Here is a 23528-nt window from a genome sequence, read left to right as displayed (position 1 = left end):
TGACTGGGTGCAGGTGAGAAACAAAACACAGAGCTGGGTGGGGTGGCAACAACCTTTTGTCCACGGCACGCCTGTTGACGAAACTCTGGTTTCTGCGCAAGACTGCAGGACGAAAATATGGGTGGGTAAGGGAGAGGAGGTTATATTCAGTGTAGAAGTATGGATTTTGAGCAAAGGACAAAGAAACCAGATAATATCATAGTACTGGTAGTAAGGTAGATACGAAAGTAAATACTTGTAGAATGGAAAGGGAGTCACCGTATGACAAAAGCTGTTACTCGTACAAGCGTACGGATGGACACAGTCCCGCGAGTCTTTTATGCTACATTGATTATTGCAGCGGAAATACGATGAAATGACAGTCAATACGCCAAGTGCGCCCCCAGCCTAGTTTTCCTCTCTTCCTCTCTTCCTCTCGTCGTGGTAGGTGCCTTCTCTGCTCGCTCTCTCGGAGGTAAGAGGTAAGAAAAAGACTGGACTGGTTTGATCTTCCCGCTTCTTAGTACTGTCCTTGACCTCTCTCACTGACACTTATGCTGCACTTACTCACTCGCCGCCTCGCGTATGCACCCCAAACGCCGACCCTCCGTTTCGGTGGATCGGTCCGGTCGTACTAGGGGACTTTTGATTTGTGCATTCGTTTCTGGCGTTTCGTATAATATGTTTTGGATCTTATATATTGCTGGTTTAGACTTCTATTACAGTACAAATCAACTGGTATGAACTAGTGTTTGCCACGGATTGAGTTGAGATCAGATGATCTGATTGGCTCAGCGGTGTTTGCGCAATTGCTGCCAGTGCGGCATTGCCTCTGATGACTGTGTCGGAGGTAACCCCGCCTCCTCGAAGGTCCACGTTCGCATCTCTTCGAGACCGATTTGGCTGTGTCATGCGGTATCATCATGAATCATGATACAGACACACATTATTACGAAGTACCGGTATTCTTATTGCTCGCAACGACATGGGAGGATACCTTATATCAGACGGGCATTGACAACCTCCGTCTCCTCCACCATCCTACACTTTTCCCAACTTCCCTCCAATGAAGAGCTTTATACTGTAGTAAGAATGTACGAGTACGAATCAGCTCTTCCTAGAAGAATATAAGCACCTTCCCTTTCGGTGGTTTATCATAGTCATACTGTACATTACCTACAGTGGGGTGCAAAAAGATCCAACACCCCCCCTTGTCAAACTAATTTCACTACCCCATTTAGGCGAAAATAATACTCGAGTTACGGATAGCTTACCTATTCGAACCTAGGTTAGTCAAATAGGCAATAGAGGTAAGATGTTATGTTGCAACCGAGATACGTACGCAAGCGCAAGGTAAGCCTTTCTCAGAATACTGCCCAAGGTAAATCTTAGGTATGAAGTAGACGGCCAAGTCAGTCGGGAGGCTCAACCGCAAACATATGATGAAACCAAGTTGCGAGCACGAGCACGAGCACGGATACGCCTATCTCGAATTAATGAAAGTCATCTGGTCCTTCGTAGATCCGTAGATCCCCCGCAGGCGAATCTTGCGCCTAAACTCCGAGGCAGCAAAATAGGGTCACGTGAACTATTTACACGTGATTTACGATATGGATACTGATTATCCGAAGTTCTAACGTGCCGCGACTTGGGAGTTTGAAAGTCGCATCGCGCCCACTGCAACAACTCCTCTACTCAGCTAGTGTTGAAGGAACAGCCACGCGCAACCGCCAATATGGTAGGCAAGAAATCTGGCAAGGCACTTCTGCGGGAGGAGGGCCTCGAACGAACCGACAATGGCATGAAGCAATCCAGCTGGCCGGATGTGCCCATGGTCAACCAAAAGAACTACTACACGTACGTATCGCTGTTGGGAATCCTAGATGCTCATGTCTAGTCATCCCATGGGTCATAAACGCAGATGACCTCCCTCTATCACGTTGTTTTCACTTCCTTTTACGCGCAAACCGTCTGACTCCAGAGCTGATGGTTGGACAGAGAGTATATGAAGCGCGATGACCAGATCCTCCCCATGCGCCTCCAGAATGAGGCCAACCGAGATAAAATGATTCGAAATGCCAAAGACCGCGATCGAGCACTTGCACGAACCGGCGAGACTGACGTTCCGATTATTACCAATGCCGAGGGGGACCTAGAGGATGAGGATGAAGTAAATGATGGGCTTGATCCTTCCAAGATCATTTGCATTCATATTGGAAGTCAGAACCTCCGGATAGGCTTTGCAAATGATGCTCTGCCTAAAACTGTACCAATGGCAATTGCCACCACAGCGAAATTTACAGAGTCGGAGAGTGCGAAACCCATTCCCATACGTGAGGATGCGGATGAGAGTCCCGAAGAACAATTTGGGGAGGAATTTTCGAAGAAGTTTGTCAAGATGTCGAATGAACTAAAGACAGATATGCGAGCAAACAAGCGGAAGGTTCTGCCAAATTCCAAGGAATTGGTGGTCAATTACAACCGGCGAACGGTTCCAGAAAAGATCCCCGAACACAACGATCCAATTCGCATCGAGTGGACCGATATCACAACCGTTGATCTCAAATCTCGGGCTTCGTTTTTTGCTGGCACACCGGCTCTGCGGATACCGGAGGACTCAGATCCTAAATTTGCGCTTTCCTGGCCGATTCGGCATGGATGGCTTCACGAGGCAGATTACACAAGTCAAGAGGCTTTGTTTGATGATTTAGAGAGCATTATCGAGTATGCTATGCAAAACGAACTAGGCTTGAAGAATCGCAACGAGTGGGATCAATACAATTGTGTATTTGTCATCCCTGACCTATACGACAAAATATACGTCCAGCGGCTGCTTGAATTCGGTATCAAGGAGATTGAGTTCAAACAGGTGTCCTTTATACAAGAAAGTCTTGCTGCGACATATGGAGCGGGTTACAGTAGCACGTGTGTGGTCGACATTGGGGCTCAGAAGACCTCCATCTGCTGCGTGGAAGATGGTATGTGTGTTGAGGACTCTCGCATCAACCTCAAGTATGGCGGTTTTGATGTTACAGAGACTTTCATAAGGATGATGCTATATGATCACTTCCCTTACCAGGATATCAACCTCATGCGGCGGTATGATTTCCTTCTTGCTGAGGAACTCAAGATGAACTTTTGCACAATGAACCAATCGGAGATTTCGCCACAACTTTACAACTTCCATTTACGAGCACCAAGTCAAGCAACTCGAAAATATCAATTCAAGACTTATGATGAAGTGATCCTGGCCCCAATGGGCTTCTTCGACCCATCGATATTCGACAATAGCGAAAAGCTAAAAGGTCGTCGAGATCTGATCAAGCGATCTTACAACGCATACGAGACCGATGTACCTGATGATCCCACCTCGGCTGCCCAGCTAGCCATACTGACGGGTATCAAACCCTCACTAGCCACAACAGCAAATATCTTCACGACGAATGGGAACGGCAACACCGAATTCGCAACGCCATCAAAAGAAAAACCAAATCCCCTTAATTTCCTCTCCCGCATGGACAGCGAAGCAAATGGCGTAACATCAGCAGCAGGCTCCCCCGCCCCAGAAGGAGCCAATACCCCCATCCCCGCCGCGCCCTTCGTCTTCGGCGCCAATGGCAACAGCGGCTCCCCAGGCCCCAACCCCCTCAATGGCTCTCACAATGGCGGCACACCTGTTCCCCCAGCAGGCATGTTCGTCGACCAGTACGCACGCACACAAGAAGACCTTGCCATCGAGCGCGAATCCGTCTTACCCGTCGTACCCCTCGACACAGCAATTATTACCAGCATCTCCAACGCCTCTCGAGGCGAAGACAAGAAAGCACGCGATTTCTTCGGCGGGATTATGGTTATCGGCGGCGGAGCCAAAACGCCTGGTCTTGGCGCCTTTCTTGAAGATAAATTAAGGAAGAAGCGTCCTGATCTAGGCGAGAAGATACTCGTTGGCACGAGTCCGAGGGAGATGGACGGGCAGGTTGTTACGTGGAAGGGGGCGAGCATCTTTGGGCGGCTGAAGACGCACGAGAGTTGGATTGGGAAGCCAGAGTATGAGAGGTTGGGGAGTAGGGTGTTGTATCACAAAGTTTTATGGAATTATTAAGTATTTGGCGTGGAGTTTAGGGGTCTGAAATGGATGGTGTTTGTGGGAACTGGAAAATGAATAATGGGATCTTGCATGGGTGGCGTATCGTATGTACGAATAGATATGGATATAAAAGCTAGCTCGCAGTGGGTTCCTAGAATAATGGAATGGAATGAGCTATGATCTGGCCATTTTCAAGACCTTATATATATACACCCACATAACCACCTAATGCTGCATACCGGTACTTCAAACCAATACTGGCTCGCTCGCTCTCTAACAACTCCTTCCTATATCTCATCCCCGTAACAATCAACCGTGGAGGAAAACATAGTTGGTGAACAAAGGGGAAGCGAAGTTGTATACACAGTACGCGAAGATCCGACTGGGACTAACTACACATACCTGCTTGCGACTTGACTAACAGATGACCGACTTTTAGCTAAAAACAATCCTCTGTTCCAATATTATCATCATCAACATCCTAACACCCGCCTAATTTTGCAAACCACCAGAAAAATCTTATTAGTCTCCAATAGTACATACATACATACATACATACCTTAGAACCCGAAAAGGCAGTTGGTTGGAAGAGTTAACTCTGTCTGTCTATTTGCTTCATCCGTCCGCTTCTTGGTCCTCGCCGACGCGCCCAGGACTTTTGTGACTTCTTTTTAATCTTGAATGCAAAGTGCAAAGTGCAGAGACAAAATGTAAGGGTACTCCTGGAAGGAAGGAAGGAAGCAGGGTGTATTGTTCTAGAAACAGACAAGGCTGCGTGCGTCTAGAAAGCTGGTGTGTGGAAATCCCACGGTCGCGAAGCGCAACAAGTAAGACTTACGGATTATCTGCACCGAACCCAACGTCACGGTACTTGTGGGTCTTGTAATTGCGTGTTTATGTTTATTAGTCTGTGTGTGGATTGGGATTATATCTATAGAGGTTTTAATTATTTAGTAGGCTTTAGACAGATAAGGGGTGGTCTATTATCTATCTCCCACTCCCATTATTCGCAATCAACGTCGTCGTGCTAGTGCCAGCACCAGCACCCGTGGCCACTGCGCCCGTCGAGCGGGCCAGCGTCAGGATGCGAGCTGTGACGTCCGAGACGGTCGTTAGGTTTTCGAGGGACATTAGGTAGGCTGCGAGGCCGGTTATGTGGGGTGATGCTGTGGGGGAGGGGGGGGCTGGTTAGTATTATATGTGGTGGGTGTATGAGGTATGTATTTTGGGAATGGGGGGAGAAGGGAAATAAGGAGGAGGGGAAAAAGAGGGCGGAAAGGCACTTACCCATACTCGTACCACTTAATGTGGCAGTGGAGGTATCGCTTTTGATACCCACGCTCAGAACATTCACACCTGGGGCAAACAGATCCACAGCAGGCCCGAAGTTCGAAAATGAGGCTTTGTTGTCGTTGCCATCGATGGCTCCGACTGTGATTACGGACGGGGCTGAGGCAGGTGAGGTGTCTGATGCATCTTGCTGTGAAATTTAACACACATTATCAGTAAAGTTACTCTCTTTGTTGTTTGTTCATCCCGGAAATGAGGAGATGATTAGGGCAACGAGTACGGAGTAAGTGCCATCTCGATATCAGTCTTGACTTACATTATCATTCCCGGCAGCTACGACGACTATCACGCCCGCTTTGACCAAAGCTGCAACAGCTGAGTTGAGCGCTGTGGATTTAGATCCTCCGATTGACATGTTCATGACTGCTTTGCCGGCTAGACCGCTCGCTGTTACGTTTTGAGCCACTGTTCGTAATTAGAATTATATGATAGATTATATATGTTTACATGTATGAACATAGGGACTAGAATCAAAGGGGATTGGATAGGATGGATGGGAATGGATCCACGAACCGAAGTTGAGTCCTGAAATAACACCGGAATTGCTTCCTGCTCCATCGGCATCGAGAACCTTGACGGCTACAAGGTTGATGGATTTGGATACTCCGAATGTAGCCCCGCCGATGGTGCCAGCTACATGGCTTCCGTGGCCGTTTTCATCGGTATCCTAGATAGATAGCTAGGATTAGTATTGATATTTCGATTCCGGGTTTGCGCTGGCTCGGGATATGCATAGCATGAGTGAAGTACTTACAACCGTGTTTACAAAGTTCGCTGCAAAGGTAGCTCGGCCTCCGAATTCCTACATAACGCAACACAGCATAATCAGACCGGGAAGCTTGACTAGGAGTATCATGTAGGCTCACACTATGCGATGTCCGAATCCCAGTATCGAGCACATACGCCGTAACCCCAGCCCCAGCCGAGTCATCGAAAACATAGTTGGTGCTGCCCACAGCCGTATGCGATAGGCGATTCAAACCCGCCGGCGCAGTAGCTTGTTGGATGAAAGAATTCGTCTTGACGATTGTATCGGCCTCGATATACGACACCTAACCCGAATATATCAGCAAGAGTAATAATCATCCATCATCCATCATCCAGACCACTCCCCATAGTCCCGACAGGAACCAACTAACCATATCCGTACCCGCAATCTCCTTCATCATATCATCCTCAGCCTCCAACACCATACCCCTCCACCCACCCATCGCAAACACATCCATCGCTCCCGCCACCGTCCCCCCATCTACCCCGCGCTTCCGCAGCGCGGACAGGATGGACGCTTGGTGCGTCTGGACCGCTGCGTCCGTAGCGTTGTTCTTATACACGACAATGTATTTATTCGGAATAACATTACTGGCCTGAATATTGGAAATAAATGGGACTCCAACTCCAACTCCAACTGCAGTGCCATTGCTATCGATCTGTCGCGAGCGCAAACTGGTGGTGACTGGAGTAGAATGAACGAGGGCGAAAAATGCAGCAAGGAAAGAAAGGAGGGGAAATATGACTTTTGAGGAGGAGAAGAACATCGATTGATCGGGAGGGAATTGAATTGAAATGAAAAGACTGGTGGTAGTAGAAATAGATACTGCAGGATGAAGTGAAGGTAAGGGGAGAAGATAGAACAAAAGAAACTCGAAACTCGAAACTCGAAACTCGAAACCCGAAGCCTGAAATGAAATGAAAATGGAGAAACTGGCAAGAGAGAACGAAAGGAAAATCGCGAGGATATAAAAGTCTTTATTTACTCATTGTCAAACACCCATATCTCAGCCAGCCAGCCCGTCAAGGAGAAGGTGACACAGCGCCAAGTCAGAAACCAACGCGCGCGATTCAATGGAAACCACAGACCTACTAAGCGCCCAAGTCACCTGCAACACAACCCAGTCATTCGCTGCAATCGATTCCCCGCCTCCGTTTCAAGGAATTATAAATAGAATAGAATGAAATAGATCGTCTCATTTTAGATCCGTAATGCGTAGCCATTTGATTGGAAATGAAGCCACGTAGAGCACGCCTGGAAGTTGGTTGATCTGAGACGAGTGAGGTCTTTAGATACCTACCTATTATGCAACAAAAAAGAAACGAAAGCTAGCGTAGATATCACCAGTGAGTTTCATCTCCAAGGCCAAAACAGATCTTTTAAGCCTCGGAATTGTACAAATTAATTATTTTTCGAGTGTTTTTCGACAGTCTATCTATCTTATATCTCTAGTCCAGCCCCCCTTCTAAATTAAAACAATGACAATATTTAAAGGAAATGCGGTGCGTCTATATATAGTGTGTCAATATAGTATGTGGGTGTATATGTGTAAGTGTATGTGTATATGGGGCATCAAATCAATCAATCAATCAAGCCTTCTCCGAAATCTTCTTCTCCTCCTTATGCGTCTTCGTCTTCTTGGGCACACGGAAAAGCCAGTAAAGGAAAACAGCCATGCAAGCGTTGAACGCAATGTACGCCCAGAGGATACCAAAGTTGCGCCATCGGAGATGGTAGTCGAGGCCGAGTTGAGCCAGGTAATCATTGGTCGAGCCGATTGCGCAGAACTCGCAGGCTGAAGTTGCGCTTGGGTTTATGACTTGACGCGCCTGGCCAACGGTGGCGTTGAGGTAAGGAGTCATATAGGTGCCACAGTTCATGCCGGAGGGAGGGTCGAAGGTAAGAAGCTCGTTCTTGGCACATACAACGTCGTTGTTGGCGATGCCGACTGACAGCATGCCGTCGACGAAGTATGTGAATGGCGAGACGCGGTACATGAAAATCCAGAAGCCAGGGAAGACCTTAGGGGACGCGAGAACACCACAGAAAAGGAGAGTGAGCGTGAATGTCAAGTTGGCAATGTTACCACCCGTCTCGGCGGTTTCGATGGCGGCGATAACCATGTTAGTAAACGTCGAGGTGAACAAGAGGAATTGCCAGATAAACAAGAACATTAAACCGCCGCGTTCGGTAACTTGATCGTCTGGTGTTGCGTTTTTAACCAGACCAATGGGATAATAAAAGCAAAAGAAGATGAGAACGGCCATGAAACTATTCCAAGGTAGCTCGACAACGATATTGGAGACCATGAAAGTAAACCAGGAGTAAGTCTTTGATGGTCGCTCACGTGCTTCATATAGAGAACGTTGGGTGACGAAATGGGGCATGATTTGTTGGACGAGTTGACCGAAGATGGTGAAGAGCATGAAGACCGAGAACATTTGATTTTGCAGCTCTTGTTGACTGGTGCCGGCGTCGAAAAAGGAAAACCCAATGAACATAGCCTATCAGTGTTAGTAAATAGCTAGATGAAATTCGACATTTGCAACGTACCGAGGCTACGCAGAGCGCCATTTTGGAATAAATATAAGATGGAGTACGCCAATACTGTTGGAAAACACGCTGGAGAACCTCCAGTAGCTGGACCGTGCCCGGAGCGGCAAATTCGTTGTAGAGGGACTTGTCGTCTGACGCTGAAGCGGCTTCTGTCTCTCGAGGACGGGTTTCCTTTAGACGCTGGAGTTCTCCACGGGTTGCCTGGTACTCAGGGCTGGCTCTCCAGACTGCTGGCCAATCGATCTCTGTGGCGGTTCCTGGAGCAGCTCCGATGACTTCCAACATCCACTCGGCCGGATTTGCGTCTGCTGGGCAAGGATTTGCTCCGTTGGCTTCGAGGTAGCTTCTGAGGATCGAAGAGTTTTTGCCAACTTCGCCGAAATAAACAGTCCTGCCGCCCTTGGCAAGGAAAAGTAGGCGGTTGAAACGTTGGAATAGCATAGCAGACGGTTGATGAATCTGTTGACCCGTTAGATAGAGCAAGGTAAAAGGGTAGAGGAACATGCAGTGCAGAGAATAGCTTGACCATTCTTGGTCAACTTTTCCATCAGATCACAAATTGCCCAAGATGTTTGACTGTCCAAGCCAGAGGTAGGCTCATCCAAAAACAGGAGCAAGGCAGGTCTAGCAGCCAACTCAACACCAATGGTCAAACGTTTGCGTTGCTCAACATTCAGACCTAAAGAATGGTTAGTGGGAGGATTCTCTGCAGTTTTCGGAATGATAACATACCTTCTCCAGGAACACCAACAACGGCATCGGCATAGTCAGTCATATCTAACAACTTAATGACCTCGTTGACATACTCGAGCTTCTCTTTGCGCGGGACCGAGGCAGGCTGTCGAAGAATAGCGCTGAAGTTCAGTGCCTCACGAACAGTAGATGTAGACAAATGGAGATCTTGCTGTTGAACATAGCCGGTTTTGCGCTGGAAAGAAGCATCACGTTCACGACCATCGACAAACATGTTGCCTGTGATGACACCCATAGTCGTTCGCGTCGCCAGCACATCAAGCAGAGTCGTTTTTCCAGCCCCAGATACACCCATAAGTGCTGTCAGAGTGCCCGGCTTTACCCATCCATCAACGTGGTCCAAGATGCGTCGGGTTTCGGACTTGATTTTTACATCGTAACAGACATCCTCCCAGTGGAAGATGGCGGTCTGCTTCTTGATCATGTTTAGATTGTCACCATCCTCACTTGTCGCTGTGCTGGGCTTTGAAGAAGTTGGTACACCAGATTCGACATCGGATCCAGATTCCTTGAGTGCAGCTGGGAGATGACCTCTTCGGAAAACTAGAACTTCTCCCTTGGACTTCTTTGCGGTCACATATTCGGCGGCAACCAAATACGTCGCCATGAGACCAACGAGGAATACCCAGAGAATTCCGAAGTTCCTGAATAAAGTTAGCTGTGGTTTTAAAATATGGGCACGAGGGTAAATTACCTCCACTTATGATTTGGCATGTACTTGTATGCAGAAATGATATAGGTACTGCCACTTACCGTGCTGGACCCAGCCGTTGAGCCCACAGCAGAGCAAACTTGTTCCGAAGCAGAAGCATTCGCATATGCGTCGCCTGACGGTACAAATGCGGAACACAAGAAGTCTCTTCCAGCAAATTCGTTAATCATTAGACTTTCGAAGCCATAAGCAACGGGGTCCATATAGTTCATCCATCTCGCCCACCCGCGCATGTTCGGCACCGGCAGAGCAAACCCTGTGTAGATGACGATGCCAAGAATCAAGACGGCCGCGGGGGCCATGGCCTGTGACAGAGTTCTACTCATGGAAGCGATGGTTCTGAACAACATAGACATGACGAGCGTCATCATAAAAGAGATGAGCACGAAATAGAAGAAATTTCCCGGGTGTCTGTTGAGATTTGTCATGAAGTAGAGCGTTATGTTGAAAGTGAAGGCGTTCGTAATTTTATAAGGCAAGTCCGTAATCATAGAAGCCAGTGCCTCACACGAAGGATGGTAGAAGGCGTAGCGGGAGTGTTTCTCGACGATAGGACGCTGGGCATAGAGAGTAAGAATCTATTGATGGTCAGTTGATCCTCGGCCAAAAAAGAAGATATCCACTTACTTCCAAAGCGCTACCAAAAGCGTTTACCAAAATAGCAAAGAACAAAACAGCGCTCCGCGAGAAAAAACTGTCTGTGGTGGGCTTCATATTGTAAAAAATACTGCTGAGAATGAGAGACATTATGAAGTTGCCGAAAAGCTGAGTCAATGTCAAAGTGGGGTCACCCCTGAGTCTCCAGAAGCCACGACGAAGACATAGCCTGACCTGCCCCATGTAGGACAGTGTATATGGACTCGTGATTCGCTGGTTCTTGGCCTGTTGTGCTCGCCTAGATTCCTGGAATTCTGTCAAATGTTCTCCATCGAGTTGAAATTCATTGTTGTATGCATCAATTTCAGCTACAAGCTTCGTTCGCTCCGGACTTTCCTTCCAGACACGGGCAAAATCTTCCGAAGTGCGAGGAACCCGGTTCTCAAACCCTGGGCGAACGGTACGTTCTTGGGGACTGGTCATGGATGTAAGATAATCAGCTACAGTCTGACTTTCCGGACAATCGAATCCGAGGTTTTGGAAATATCCCAGCGCATCGCCAGCTCTTCCAAAGTAAATTTGACGGCCTTCATAGAGAAGAAGGACCTTGTCGAACAGCTGTAACTATCCGTTAGCAATATGCCCAACCTATTCTTTGGGGATTCTTACGTCGTATGCAGATTGCGGAGCTTGATAGATAGCAACGACGGCCGTAGTGCCAGATAATTCGGTTGATTGTCTCAAAGTTTTACAGAACTCAATAGCATTGGCACTATCAAGTCCACGAGTACTGTTATCCCAGCATTGCAAAGGAGCACCACCAAGGGCGGCCTCGGCGATACTGACCCGCTTCCTCTCACCTCCACTGACACCTCGTACGAAATCGTTTCCAACGCGGGTATTGACTGTATGGCTAATACCAAATACCGCCATGATGACGTCGCGAATTAACCTGGAAAACTCTTGATGGTTGGCACCTCCTGGGATATGGCGGGGAGCCCTTGCTGAGGCGGCGAAGTCAAGGGTTTGGCCGACAGTAAGCATGGGGAAATGCACATCGACCTCGGCGGTGTAGATGGCCTCGCCCCTAAAGTCATTATGCATCCGTTTTGGCGAAATTCCCTGGTAGTTGACTTTAGATACTTCTTCAACGTAGAAGCCGTGGGTCTCGCCAGCAATAGTTTTCAGGAAAGTCGAGCAACCACTATACAGCTGTCAGACTTTGCAGGACATGGTGTTGATAATGTGGATACACTCACCTCCCAGGGGGCCCCAAGACAACCAACATCTCACCATTGTGCACAAGACCTTCCAAATTTTGAAGGATATTGATCCTCTGACCCTTATCACCTTTGACAAGTGCTCTGGCAGCTCCAATGCTCTCCAAAAGAACGTTGCCCTGTCCAAAGTAAGCACGTATCCCATACCCCGCGTTTGTCAGGCAATCAACATACCACAGTCTTCTGGTAGTCAGTGGCAGATCCGAAACCGTAGACATCAAGATCCTTGAAAGAAAAGCCGGCAGTTCGTTGTTTCCACTTCTCGGGATCCCGTGCCTCCAGGTTCAACAAAGACTTGGCAAAGGCCCTGGAAGAGAACTTGGGTGATTTTGGATTGAGAGGCGAGTCCTCGTCGGCTTCGAATGGGTTCCCCTCCGCGGCGGAGTGGGTGGACCTGGTAGTATACCGTCTGGCAAGTGCGTGTACGTGTCGATCGCGATGGTCCTGTTCGTCTTGATCACGTTGTGCTTGGGTAGCAGTACGGGACAATGGAGCCTGATCTTTGTCCTCGGCCATCTTCTCGTGGCCGTAGTGTTGTTCAGCACCGGTCTTCATTTCCTCCATCGAAGGAGCGGCTGTGGAATCATTCGAGATGCCATCTTCAGAACGCACGCTTTGCTGCCCCTGCCCTGGACGACCCGAACCAAGCAGCACCGCAGAGTGGTCGTTTGCCCCAAAGGGAGTAATGCCTTGTTGCATTGTCAGTACGTGTACGTTGTGTATTAGCATCAACAATACATACCGACGACCGACATGGTGGTGTTAGTAAGGAGGGAGCACGACCGTGGGTTTGTTTCGATTCCAGAATTTCAGAGCTGGGAAAAGAATTGTCTATAAATGGCGACGATAACTGGGGGGGAGGAATGCACGTGCTAGCGCCGTATCGCGTTGGCGTTGGGTTGAGGATCCACCATGGGCGATGCCCACAATTTTAGCAGATCTTGATAAGTTGACATGATACTATCGCCAAGCGGTCTGCCCCCCGAATACGCACTTCCAGACCGGCCGGCAAACTTGCAATGTACGAAGTAAGGTGGCGACTAGAATTTGCCAATAGTATAGTGTAGAAAGCATTCATCCGGGCTGAAAAAGTAATAAGTTCAGTCTAAAACATAGACAGAATCTTCACTGGGATGACGTTGCAGCCTCAACGAGTCAACAAACAAACAATGAGTAGATCTCACTCACCCTGCATCACCCGTACCGTACCAACGGCCATGCCATGTGTCAGGTAAGCAAGCACCCGGAGCTGGACTTTAGTAGAGACCGTGAAGCGAGTAAATTTGCCTCATTTACGGAGGATAGAGGAATTAATAAGCCAGGTTTTAGAAACTAAAGTACGAAGTAAAATTGATGCAGCGGCTGCGTTGATTAGCTTTGCCGTCTACCTTCTCGAGGACTCGCACTCGTACTCGCACTCGCACTTGGAGCACTTTCACTGGCAATGACTGCTCGTACTCGTCATCTCGGGAGCCGGCTACTCCATCATCCGCCCCAAGACCCCCACCACGGGAGTCCCATTGTCATGAATAGGGGGAGCACCTCCTTAACGCATATATCCGAGTCGCCGAGTGGAGTTTGCGCAGAGCTTCTTATTGGCTGGACTTTGTTAGATTCCGATGGTATCACCCTGAACCTAAACGCCTTATGGAAACTCGTTTTGATTTGGGGAGATGCAACTGTGAACCCCTATTATCATGCTCCTCCTGATCTTCACTTGCAAATAGACTTGCCAATAGACTTTCTACAAACTAACTAACTACCGTGCGTAGGTCTATTCGTTGTGCTGAATAATCATGGGGTATTCGGTGGGTTGGTACTGTACAGCGAAACTGGATTTCTAATCTTAAGTCCGAGATCCACTTGACGACCTGAAAATTTGAGAGAGCAAAAACACCGTGCCATCCCTGTCTCTCTGCAAACGGTCCTTAGGGCAGGAACAGGACGAAGACTGCGCCCGCCCATTCTGACAAGTACCCGCTCAGGGCACGGAGGCTTATCGTCTCATCTCTCTTGCAGGGTCTCGTCATGCAGTATGAACCCTTCAACCAGTAGTCTACATCGTATGGATACTCGTAGGTGCAGAATACTTCTAGAAGTATAGTAGTATACTGTAGTAGTATACAGTAGTACGAGTAGGCTGAGCTGAGTAAAGATACATTTAATTAAAAATATCTAATTTATCCTGGGTCGTACTGTAAGAATACCTCGATAGGCTGAATGCCTAACAAGGTCCAACATAGTAACGATAGACGGAGAGACCCCGCTTAGACCTGCTTTGAAATGCTGGTGCGGTACTCGTAGCCTCGCCGGATGCTTCTTATTCTCCAGGTCCGGTCCCGTCACATTACCGAGCACGGATCATTAAAATTTCTAAGATATCCGTCTCGACAGACACAGACAGCCACCGTCAAATCAGTGCAGGGTTTTTGCACCATTCTGCAAAGATGAATCATCCTTCGCCACTTTTCACATCTCCGCTTACCATAGCCGTCCATATCCACATGCCAGAATCGGATTGCGTTCTCTTATTAGGTAGTTTAATGGTAGCCGTGGCCGTGCAATCACAATTAGACGCGCTTGGATTTCTCATAAGCAACCACATCTCCACAAGGTAAGCCACAATGAGTATGTTCTCGCTTGTTTCCAAAAAAAAAAACATATTCCAGACTCTTTTCTACCTTCTTTTTCAGTCAGTCAGTCAGATCCCATCCCAATCTTTTGATCCATTGGAGGCACATACGTAAGCTGAAATAGATTACCTTCATATAAGACTACCACACTTCTAACCCCTCTCAAACAGACCACCCTTGTATGTAGCCCGCCCTCGAAACCTGACTCCAATCCATTTTCCACAGTTACCCTTGAACTTGTATACAATATTCCAAAGCCCAGCCCACAAATAAAGTACTCCTTCTCCGAGTTTGTGATTTGTGCTTTGTCACTCGTTTTGGTCCCATGGCGCGCGAATCGTCAAGTTCACCAGGCGGAGATAGCAAGCCCATTGGGAGTTCATCATCCAAGAACGCCAAACCCGCTACTCGAGATTCCAAGAGAGGAGCTCTGACCTTATTAACAGGCCAGCACAGTGCTGTAGCGGTGGACAAAAGGCTGCATAGGAGAGTTCGGAAGGCTTGTGAGCGTTGTCGAATCAAAAAAACCAAAGTGAGTAAAGAACCACTTATTAAGCACCTCCAACTGCCCCACCACAATTGAACATGTACTAGATCCTGACAAGTAACAGTGTGATGGAGATTTGCCTTGCAAGAGATGTAAACTGGATGGTTTAGTCTGTATAGCTGGGAGGAGGAAGAAAGGAGAACATAAGGAATTTCCTCCAAAGTAAGTACTTTAAATCTTCATTCTCATGAATCAGCCAATTTCTACACTTTCACCAACACCAAAACAGAAACTCACTGGTCTCCAACAGATACGCCGAGGTTCTAGAAGACACCCAGCATATTCTTATCTCAACGATACATAAGCTCTATGCTAGGGTACGGAATGGCGAGTCATGGAACTTGGGAGAGCCAGAGTTGGACGACAGAGGATTACCAGTTGTCCATGACATTGCTGAGAGACTCGGCTGTGTACGCCCATCATTTGATGAAGATACAGACGGATTTACAGAATTAAATACACCGAATTCCGTCCCAGATGAGCTCCAAGCGAATCTCTCTCGGTACTCCGCGTACCCACCAGAGACCCAGCTGTCATGGGACCATCAACAGCCATCACAGGATCCTAATAACGATATATTGGACCAACAATCTCATGTACTACAATCAACTCAAAAGCATCAATCCCACGTCCTACCCTCAAATTCAAATCAAGAATCCCAATTCGGTAAGGACTCAACCCCGCACCCCCAACTTCCCCAAAACCATCAATATCAAGATTCAAAACTAACCTTTCCCCTCCTTCCCCAGAACCCCAAACCTCCTCTCAAACACCCCCACAATTCACCATCGATCCCCCCATCTACCACAACCCGCAAACCTACATGCCGTCACCGAATTTCCTAAACCCCCACCTCTCCATCCTCAAAACGCAACTACAGCAAGAGAACACGCTACAACACGTCCACGTGAACAGCAGCAGCGAAGAGCACTTCGCGATGCTCGCCACGGACTTGCAGCTGCACTGCCCGTACGATGCGGATGTGAAGCAGGAGATGCCCGATTGTTTCATGGGCTTTGATGTAGCGGCTGATATTGGATAAGAATTGATACTTGCATGCATACATGCCTGTCTCTTGGTCGTGTAAGCATTTCTAGAAAACCAACCAACCAACCATGCTTTGCTTGCTCTGCTCGCAAAGATATGCAGTACGTGTGAAAAGGGCCGGCTGGGATATTGCATTGGCCGTGTTCTGGAAAAGTGCATGTTTTGCTCGTGGTGGAATTCCACGGCTCGTGCGTCCTTATCAGATAAGCCGAGCCAGTTCGGTATCGATGACGGTGTTGTTGGGTGGAGGGATACGGAGTATGTATAGGAGAAACGGCTTCCAGAGATGGAATCGCCATACGACCAGATCCGACATCACAACACCCTTCCTTCTCTCGCCGACGAACAATCATCCACTGCAGGACTCGACACTCTCTCGAAATAAAGGCTCTCTATCAATCCAGCTCCATTCATCTCATCGAGCGCAATATATACATATAACATGTCGATATCCGATCCATCTACTCAAAAGCCACCTCATCGACGCCTCAACACGCATTTGAAAGACACGTGAGGATACATCACACAAAGAAAACGATAAAATCTATCGATCCATACACCTTCGCGAAGCGAAGTAAAAGCACATCAAGCGAGCAATAGCGGGAACGATACGCGCAAGCGACCATGCCAGATGGCATACCTTAGCAGCAGACCTCCTGATGCGCAGCGCGCTCGCTCGCCAGGTCCGAGTGGCTATCCCGAGGACCCTTGTTTTCTTTTTTCTATATCCCATAAACGAATCAGGAAATAAATCAAGAAATGCAAGACCCGTTTGGGGGGGGAGTGATTGAATGACTAGACTGTACATACCTGTATTCTTAGCGCAAGCAAAAAACAAGACACAAATGGGAAAGCGTGGAATGCATTGCATACTGCGTCAAGTGATATAGGTGTCGTGCCTTAGCTTACTCATAAGCGAGCGAGCCCCTGAGCAGTGCAGCGCAGTTAGCGAAAAGAGCCAGCTTAACATACCTTAATGAAATAAACCGTCCGAGTAATAAAATACATCCTATCCTATCCTATCCTAATCGTGTCCTGGTGCTACATTACAAGAGCAAGAGCGAGAGTACGAACAGCGATCCTAAAAATACTAATACCAACACCAATACCAATACCATTCACTCTACACGTACTCATCCCCAAAATCAAATATATATATTTGCAGCCTACCGCGTTAATTCCTACTATACGGAGAATGAGCAGATAAATAAGTAACTCACTTATCTTAGATATCTATCTATCTATCTTTCCCAGCTTAGTCGGAAATGCAACGCAATGAAATAAAATGAACAAATATATATATATGCAAGTGAAGCCGTGCTATAATCCATTCATCTATCTATCTATCTATAAGAATCCGTCACATGGTTAAGTTGATACCAGATAGAGAGAGAAATGCCAAATAGAAATCGAGGAGTATGGACTGACATGGTCTGCGTATACAGTACAGTATACAGCAAGTCTGAATAGAAAACGAAATAGACGAAGTTTTCACTGTATGACTTCTTTCTACATTTACATCATACCTAGTCTTTTATCTTATGTGCTCTGATGAAAGCTAGGTCTTTCAGGAATCAGGTTTTACCAAAACCTGCACTCATAAAATAAAATAAAATAAAATAAAACGATTCTCTCAATCGATGATTCGATAGGCTGTCTTTCCATAATATATCAAACCGAACCGCAATGCTAAGTTTGAAGTCCAAGCATGTAAATAAATCTCTAAACCATAGTAAGCATATTCCCTACCTCCAGACCAGCTTCCACAACCCTGCGGAGTATAAGATCGTCAAAAGACATGTCTAGTATCTACTCACTCGTAGTCCCTTTTCCGTTCCATTGCGTTTCAAGGGTACTATCAACGCGCACATTTCGCACTCAAACGGAATACAAATCAAAGAAAGCGGCTTAATGGGCGGTGCAGGTAATTAAAGCCAGACTGAGCATTTCTGCACGGCTTCTCGATGGGTGCTTGAAGTTGGGATATTCGTGTTCTGCTTGTGTGGATCGGATATGTTGGAGTTGGAGTTGTGAAGTGAGCTGTTTATGCCGGAGGCGTGACCTAGGTGGGGAAATGTTTGGTGTGATCTTACAACTCTAATATATTCTGCTGCTGTTCTCAGATCGATACACGCCGTGTTTCAACTGCGCTTCGTTTGTTCCTATCCTGCTGCTTCTGGGCAAATATATATATTGCTGCGTATGAATATAATGATGCGGCGCTGCATCGCATTCTATTTCTTGGCTGCTCCTGTAATGGTTCATCGTTGACTTTCCCCTACTCTAAGGGTTTCAAATCCGCTAGTGATGATGAACAGGCCCTTTGGGTCCCTCAGTATCCATCTCCTTTGCTTGCTTGTGGCTCTTTGCGCTCCCTCGTGTAGCGTCGTTGAACTTAGCAGTGGGTAACCGCTGACCTCGAGACGAATTAGCCTCTACAAGCCGGCGAGCAAGCTAATGTAGAATTTCTGAATAAAGGTCGATAATATTGCGGTAATAGACTCAGGCAGCGAATTATAGCTGTCTACTCTAGAAATGAGAGTCTAATTTGTGATGCAAGTTCGTTGTCTGACGCTGTGAAAGGATACCAGCCATAGATATTTCGAAATAGCTCGAGGACTTCCATCTCTTAGGCTCCTGCCTGTTCTTGGCGCGTTTTCTTCTCCTGATGTTGTGCTTTTATTAATGTTGGGTGTTCTAGGGTTTCAATTTGAGCCAACCCTGAAAGGTGTCTGTGTATTATCACCACGTGGCCTGATCCGCAAATCCTCATATTCCATGTCATAATTAGATGTAGCCGCCTTAATATTAGACTCGAAATCTGCGCCTGCTTGAGTAAACCGGGCCTTGTACACTGTATTTGGGAATCCGAGTTCGGATATGTCCTGGTTGATATCATTGTTTCAAGATTATTCAGTTGAATATCGTGGGGTACCTCTCGATCTCCGAAAGGTTCGATACTCTCTTCAACTTGATCCTGAGAAACATGATCGTCCTTGGAAGCAGTCAATCGTTTCGGTATCCGATAACATGTTTTGGGGACTTGAAGGGCCGCGGAAAGTATTTCAAGCCGCAAAGAGGACTAGCACATTAGCAACTTGTTATGACTGGAGTGTAATGTAACATACTAGACATTGGTAACTTTACCGATTTCGCAGGTATCGATTTCGTAGGATGGCTTGCTCGAGCAAGATGACGGAGGGCATGATGATTCCTGCCACCGCCAAAAATATTCTTTATAAACAGTTAAACATTTAAAGGCTTTTTTCATATTAATTGGTCCCGCTCGAAGTGGTCGGTTTCGATAAGAGCTTCCCATCTGTCGTGATTTCCCTTCAAGATTCATAGGTAGTTGCAATAACCATACACCTCATGGGTATACTTCCCAGTTGATAGCGATCCAGTCCCCTTTTCCAATATTACTACAACTCTCACACCCCCCCCCAACCTCCTCAACTCCCCCTGAACCCTCCCCACACACCCCTCAATCTTCGCCCTCTCATTCCCCCCATCTCTTCCTCAACACATACCCCGCCACCACGTCCGGCTCCCTGGACTCGGGCCTCCCAATCCCCTACCCCAATACGCACCCACTTCTGGCCCTTCATATACCTCGCAATATCCTTCAACCCATTATGGCCCTTAGCACTCGCGCCCCCATCCTTGACCTTAACCTCGCCCATGCCCAGCTCCAGCTCATCATGCACAACCACAAGCCCCACCTGCTCCCCACTACCATAGTGTTTCTGAAATGTCCGCCAAGCGGCAGACACCCCGGCCCCGGAGATGTTCATCAAGGACCGCGATTGCCAGAGCGTGTATTCGGGCCCTTGGGACACGAGACCGTTGCCGTAGTCGCGGGATTTCTGGAAGGATGGGTAGGAGAGGGAGGCCGCGAGGGAGGTGAGGACATTGTGGCCTGCTGAATGGAGGGTGTTTGTGTATGGTGCTGGGTTGCCTATTGAGCAAACGAGGAGGCGGAGGGGCGTCGCCATTTCTAGTAATGAATTGGGGATTGAGGTTATTGCTACCTGATCGTCATATTGTGCGGGTGTTGGGGAGTTCTTTCGTTGTTTGCGAGACTTTTTGGTGGAGAGGCTGAGAGATGGGAGATTTGTCGAGAGCGGAATTTCCTCGCTTGACAGGGCCATTTTTTGGTGATCCTTTGCGATCGGCGTGCGGCTGAGAAATGCCCCAAAATTCGTGAGAAATAGAAAGAATAAAAGATGTATAGTTTTAAGAATATGGTCAAAGGAAGATAAAAAACTAGTTTGTCTTATTATAGTTATAATATTCTGTTTAGTGAGTGATTCAGGTGGGCTTTGTCATGCCGTTTCGTACTTTGGTGAAGAGTCATCCGGGCGAAGTGTGGCGCAGGTAGGGCTGTGATATGGGAATCCAAAAAACCCATGCCATCTCTCTCACTTTGGATCACGAGATGAGCTTCAAAACCACTTTCAAGTGAAGCAAAACATATCCATTGCATGTCCTATCACGCCGTACTCCCAACCTGGCCAACCTGGTATACGATTACGTCCGCCCATCCTCAAACCGTGCCACTAATACTCAATTCCCGAATCTCCTGCAAGACATTCTCCACCCTGGTATCCAGATGTCCTTGCGCATATTGCTCTCTTGTATCCGCATCCAAGTACTGCTGCACCTGTGCCATTCTAGAATATGCCTCCGCACAAAAACGTAACTGGATCTTTACCAATGCTTCGAAACTTGGATCGAGGTAGGGAACTCGGAGGTCGATAAGTTGTGGTAATTCGTTGAAGAGTTGCTCGTTCAGTTGCTCGTAGGCTGCCTTGGCCATCTCGGTTTCTTTTTCTGCGCGTGGGAGTTTTGTGACGTCCTTGTCGGGCTTCTCGACGAGCTTCTTGACCTTCGCTCTCATCGCATCGTAATCAAGGAGTTTGTGGTTACGCTTCTTGATGCCTATGACATGTCAGCAGCTGAGGAGAAGGTAGCCCTTATCGTTCTTACACTCGTTGATATCAGGAAAGTATGCACAGAATCGAGAAATGGGTTCGAGGACAGTCGTACTGGATATTGTTAGCTCAGTCTCTTGTACGGATTCAACCACTTACCGATATGGACCATCTAACGCTTTGATTGTTTCCGCATCAAGGTCTTCTACAGCCTGCTTATAGCTCCTACTAACACCATCGCTTGCACCAGCATCACCGTAGAATGCGTCTATTGTCTCCGCGATTCTCATCTGGGAAGCAGTCATGGCTACACAAATCAGCGATCGCTCGGAGGCCGATATCTATTTTACCCACCTCGTAAAGAATCCAAATATCCCTTTGCTTCCTTCTGTAGTCGCACTGAGGCCGCTTCCATAGTTCGGTATCGTCTACGAGCATGTCAGAGCGAGTCGCTGCCAGCTATTCGAATCCCATTTTACCTCTCCTCAACCTCGTAATCTCGGTCATTGGTCTTCTCGACATGGCCTGCAGAGCATTAGAACAGTCCCAGCCCCAGGAAATATCTATTCATACCAGTCTTCATCATAACCTGCGTTGTCGCGCGGTTGACATTCTTCTTGAAGCCTACGTATCGTCAGTGCGTGTTCGGTCATATCTTCAGAGCGCATCGTACCGGCCCACGACATGATGGCGGCTCTGTTGTTCTTTGGGAAGATTGATATTTGTTAAAAGATTTACGACAGCAAGTCGTTGTAAAGCGAGTGTATCGAAAGTGGGTAGTGAAGGTGAATGTCAAGATGGAAGTCGTCGGCCAGTTGGAAGGAGTGACGCTGACGCTGTTTGCTCAGCCACATACTCTAATACCCCGCCACAATTTCAAAATATTTCCTTCACAAGCTTCAAAAATTTAAACACCACACACGACTTCTACAGAACATCATCCAAAATGCCGTCAAGAGCCAATCCCAACGTGCCCAACAAGCAGCGACGAATTGCCAGTCGGGCAAAGGTCCAAAAACGCAACTCCGTCAACAAGATCTCCAAGAATCCTCGAGGTACAGCAAAGAGCAGTGTTCTGCACCCCACGAGCGGACCTCTTGCGCCAGTCTCAGGGAAAAAGGCAAAGAAGTTGGAAAGAGCGCAGAACCAAGCTAGACGGAGAGCGATTGAGAAGGCTATGGAACAAGAAGGAGAGGTTGAGATGACTGGTAAGAGATTTTCACAAGTGATTATAAGTTTTTTCTAATTCGGAATAGATGCACCCAAGACTACGAAGTCGAAAAGCACGAAGGAGACGGATGACAAGATGGAGGTTGATGACATTTCATAATCATTTCAATGCTGGAAATAGGCTGGGAAAATAAGGGTCAATGGCGTACGAAAACGGACTTGCATTTGGCGTTGGAGGTTTTGCTTTGAGGGATACCCGTTGAGCCAGCAAGGCCGTTTTCTCCAATACGATGTTCTACATCCATCCCCGTCTTCTCCCCATGATTCCCACGCCATCAAGTGTGGCCTTGAGTCCCGTGAAATCGATCAAGCCTCCACATCCAGAACTATATCTCATCTCCCTCCCTATGATTCCCACTCAGCAGCGCATCACTTGATAACCCAGAAACCACAGCGCCCATTCCTCGCTCTACAGACGAAAACCCTAGCAATGATTAAACATCCGCACTCTCTCCCCCCTGCTTAACAAGCTTAACGACGCCCGCAATTGTGTTCACCCCCCCCGGCGCCCCCAGCAAAGAAATTATAGAATATGCTAAAGAGGCAAAGCAGTCGCAGCGTACTAGAGAAGCCCCAGAAGAGGAACATCGACACCTCAGCACCAACGCTGCTAAGCAAGATCACAGTAGTGATATGAAACCGATCAAACATCATGCCCATACCAATAGTGCTCACCACTGCCGAAGCGTTAACAAGCGCCACAAGCAGCGTTTTAAATGGCTGAAATCAACCCTAGGGAGCGAGCGAAAGACGCCCATCATATACATTATCCCCTTCAGGCCCCTATAGAGGCTTTAGTCAAGCAAGTTCTTCAGCCATGAGCGGGGTGTAAAAATCGGCACGTGTATGTTTTGTATCATAGGAATTAGGAATACCCATAACCCCCCTTTGAACACTGATCATGCTAAATTAATCTACCCCAGGTTCTTCTATGGCTCCAATCGCTGCTGGCTATGTCGCAGAGAATATGGACTGGAAGTGGTGTTATTATTTCCAGCAATTTTCCTAGGCGCCACTGCAGTTTTCCTGTTCTTCATGGAAGAAACAATGTACG

At 47.6% G+C, this 23528-nt stretch overlaps 7 protein-coding genes across 7 annotated transcripts; 3 read left to right on the top strand and 4 right to left on the bottom strand.

Annotated features, from left to right (window-relative positions):
* Positions 1-1714: 1714 nt before the first annotated feature.
* LHYA1_G006684 (putative actin-related protein) lies at positions 1715-4081 on the top strand (the record flags this gene model as incomplete). The annotated part of the gene is made up of 2 exons (XM_031151619.1): positions 1715-1836; positions 1978-4081. The coding sequence occupies 2 exons, from the start codon at positions 1715-1717 to the stop codon at positions 4079-4081; spliced, it is 2226 nt and encodes a 741-aa protein (XP_031002899.1).
* A 972-nt stretch (positions 4082-5053) lies between these two features.
* SP2_1 (Subtilisin-like protease) lies at positions 5054-6951 on the bottom strand (the record flags this gene model as incomplete). Its single annotated transcript, XM_031151618.1, has 7 exons — positions 5054-5232; positions 5354-5546; positions 5673-5821; positions 5930-6083; positions 6171-6218; positions 6283-6468; positions 6556-6951. 7 exons carry the CDS (start codon positions 6949-6951, stop codon positions 5054-5056), a joined length of 1305 nt encoding a protein of 434 aa, XP_031002915.1.
* Positions 6952-7774: 823 nt separating this feature from the next.
* Positions 7775-12838, bottom strand: ZRA1_3 (ZEB2-regulated ABC transporter; the record flags this gene model as incomplete). The annotated part of the gene is made up of 10 exons (XM_031151617.1): positions 7775-8689; positions 8739-9271; positions 9319-9420; positions 9474-10138; positions 10189-10784; positions 10834-11421; positions 11473-12007; positions 12063-12202; positions 12258-12772; positions 12826-12838. The coding sequence occupies 10 exons, from the start codon at positions 12836-12838 to the stop codon at positions 7775-7777; spliced, it is 4602 nt and encodes a 1533-aa protein (XP_031002898.1).
* Positions 12839-14707: 1869 nt separating this feature from the next.
* Positions 14708-16305, top strand: FCR1_0 (Fluconazole resistance protein; the record flags this gene model as incomplete). The annotated part of the gene is made up of 5 exons (XM_031151616.1): positions 14708-14711; positions 14974-15248; positions 15328-15425; positions 15493-15929; positions 16013-16305. 5 exons carry the CDS (start codon positions 14708-14710, stop codon positions 16303-16305), a joined length of 1107 nt encoding a protein of 368 aa, XP_031002897.1.
* A 2710-nt stretch (positions 16306-19015) lies between these two features.
* pth (Peptidyl-tRNA hydrolase) lies at positions 19016-20461 on the bottom strand (the record flags this gene model as incomplete). Its single annotated transcript, XM_031151615.1, has 3 exons — positions 19016-19195; positions 19246-19392; positions 19841-20461. 3 exons carry the CDS (start codon positions 20459-20461, stop codon positions 19016-19018), a joined length of 948 nt encoding a protein of 315 aa, XP_031002896.1.
* A 395-nt stretch (positions 20462-20856) lies between these two features.
* Positions 20857-21930, bottom strand: hob3 (the record flags this gene model as incomplete). Its single annotated transcript, XM_031151614.1, has 7 exons — positions 20857-21251; positions 21300-21358; positions 21404-21551; positions 21599-21672; positions 21724-21769; positions 21818-21868; positions 21918-21930. 7 exons carry the CDS (start codon positions 21928-21930, stop codon positions 20857-20859), a joined length of 786 nt encoding a protein of 261 aa, XP_031002914.1.
* Positions 21931-22190: 260 nt separating this feature from the next.
* On the top strand, positions 22191-22574 carry LHYA1_G006678 (uncharacterized protein; the record flags this gene model as incomplete). The annotated part of the gene is made up of 2 exons (XM_031151613.1): positions 22191-22452; positions 22501-22574. The coding sequence occupies 2 exons, from the start codon at positions 22191-22193 to the stop codon at positions 22572-22574; spliced, it is 336 nt and encodes a 111-aa protein (XP_031002903.1).
* Positions 22575-23528: the final 954 nt, after the last annotated feature.

The sequence above is a fragment of the Lachnellula hyalina genome (assembly GCF_007821495.1).
Source record: "Lachnellula hyalina strain CBS 185.66 chromosome Unknown contig00145, whole genome shotgun sequence".
In the NCBI taxonomy this organism is placed as follows: Eukaryota; Fungi; Ascomycota; class Leotiomycetes; order Helotiales; family Lachnaceae; genus Lachnellula; species Lachnellula hyalina.
The sequence above is the reverse complement of the archived record's forward strand: the minus strand, read 5'-3'. Positions and strand labels throughout refer to the sequence as shown.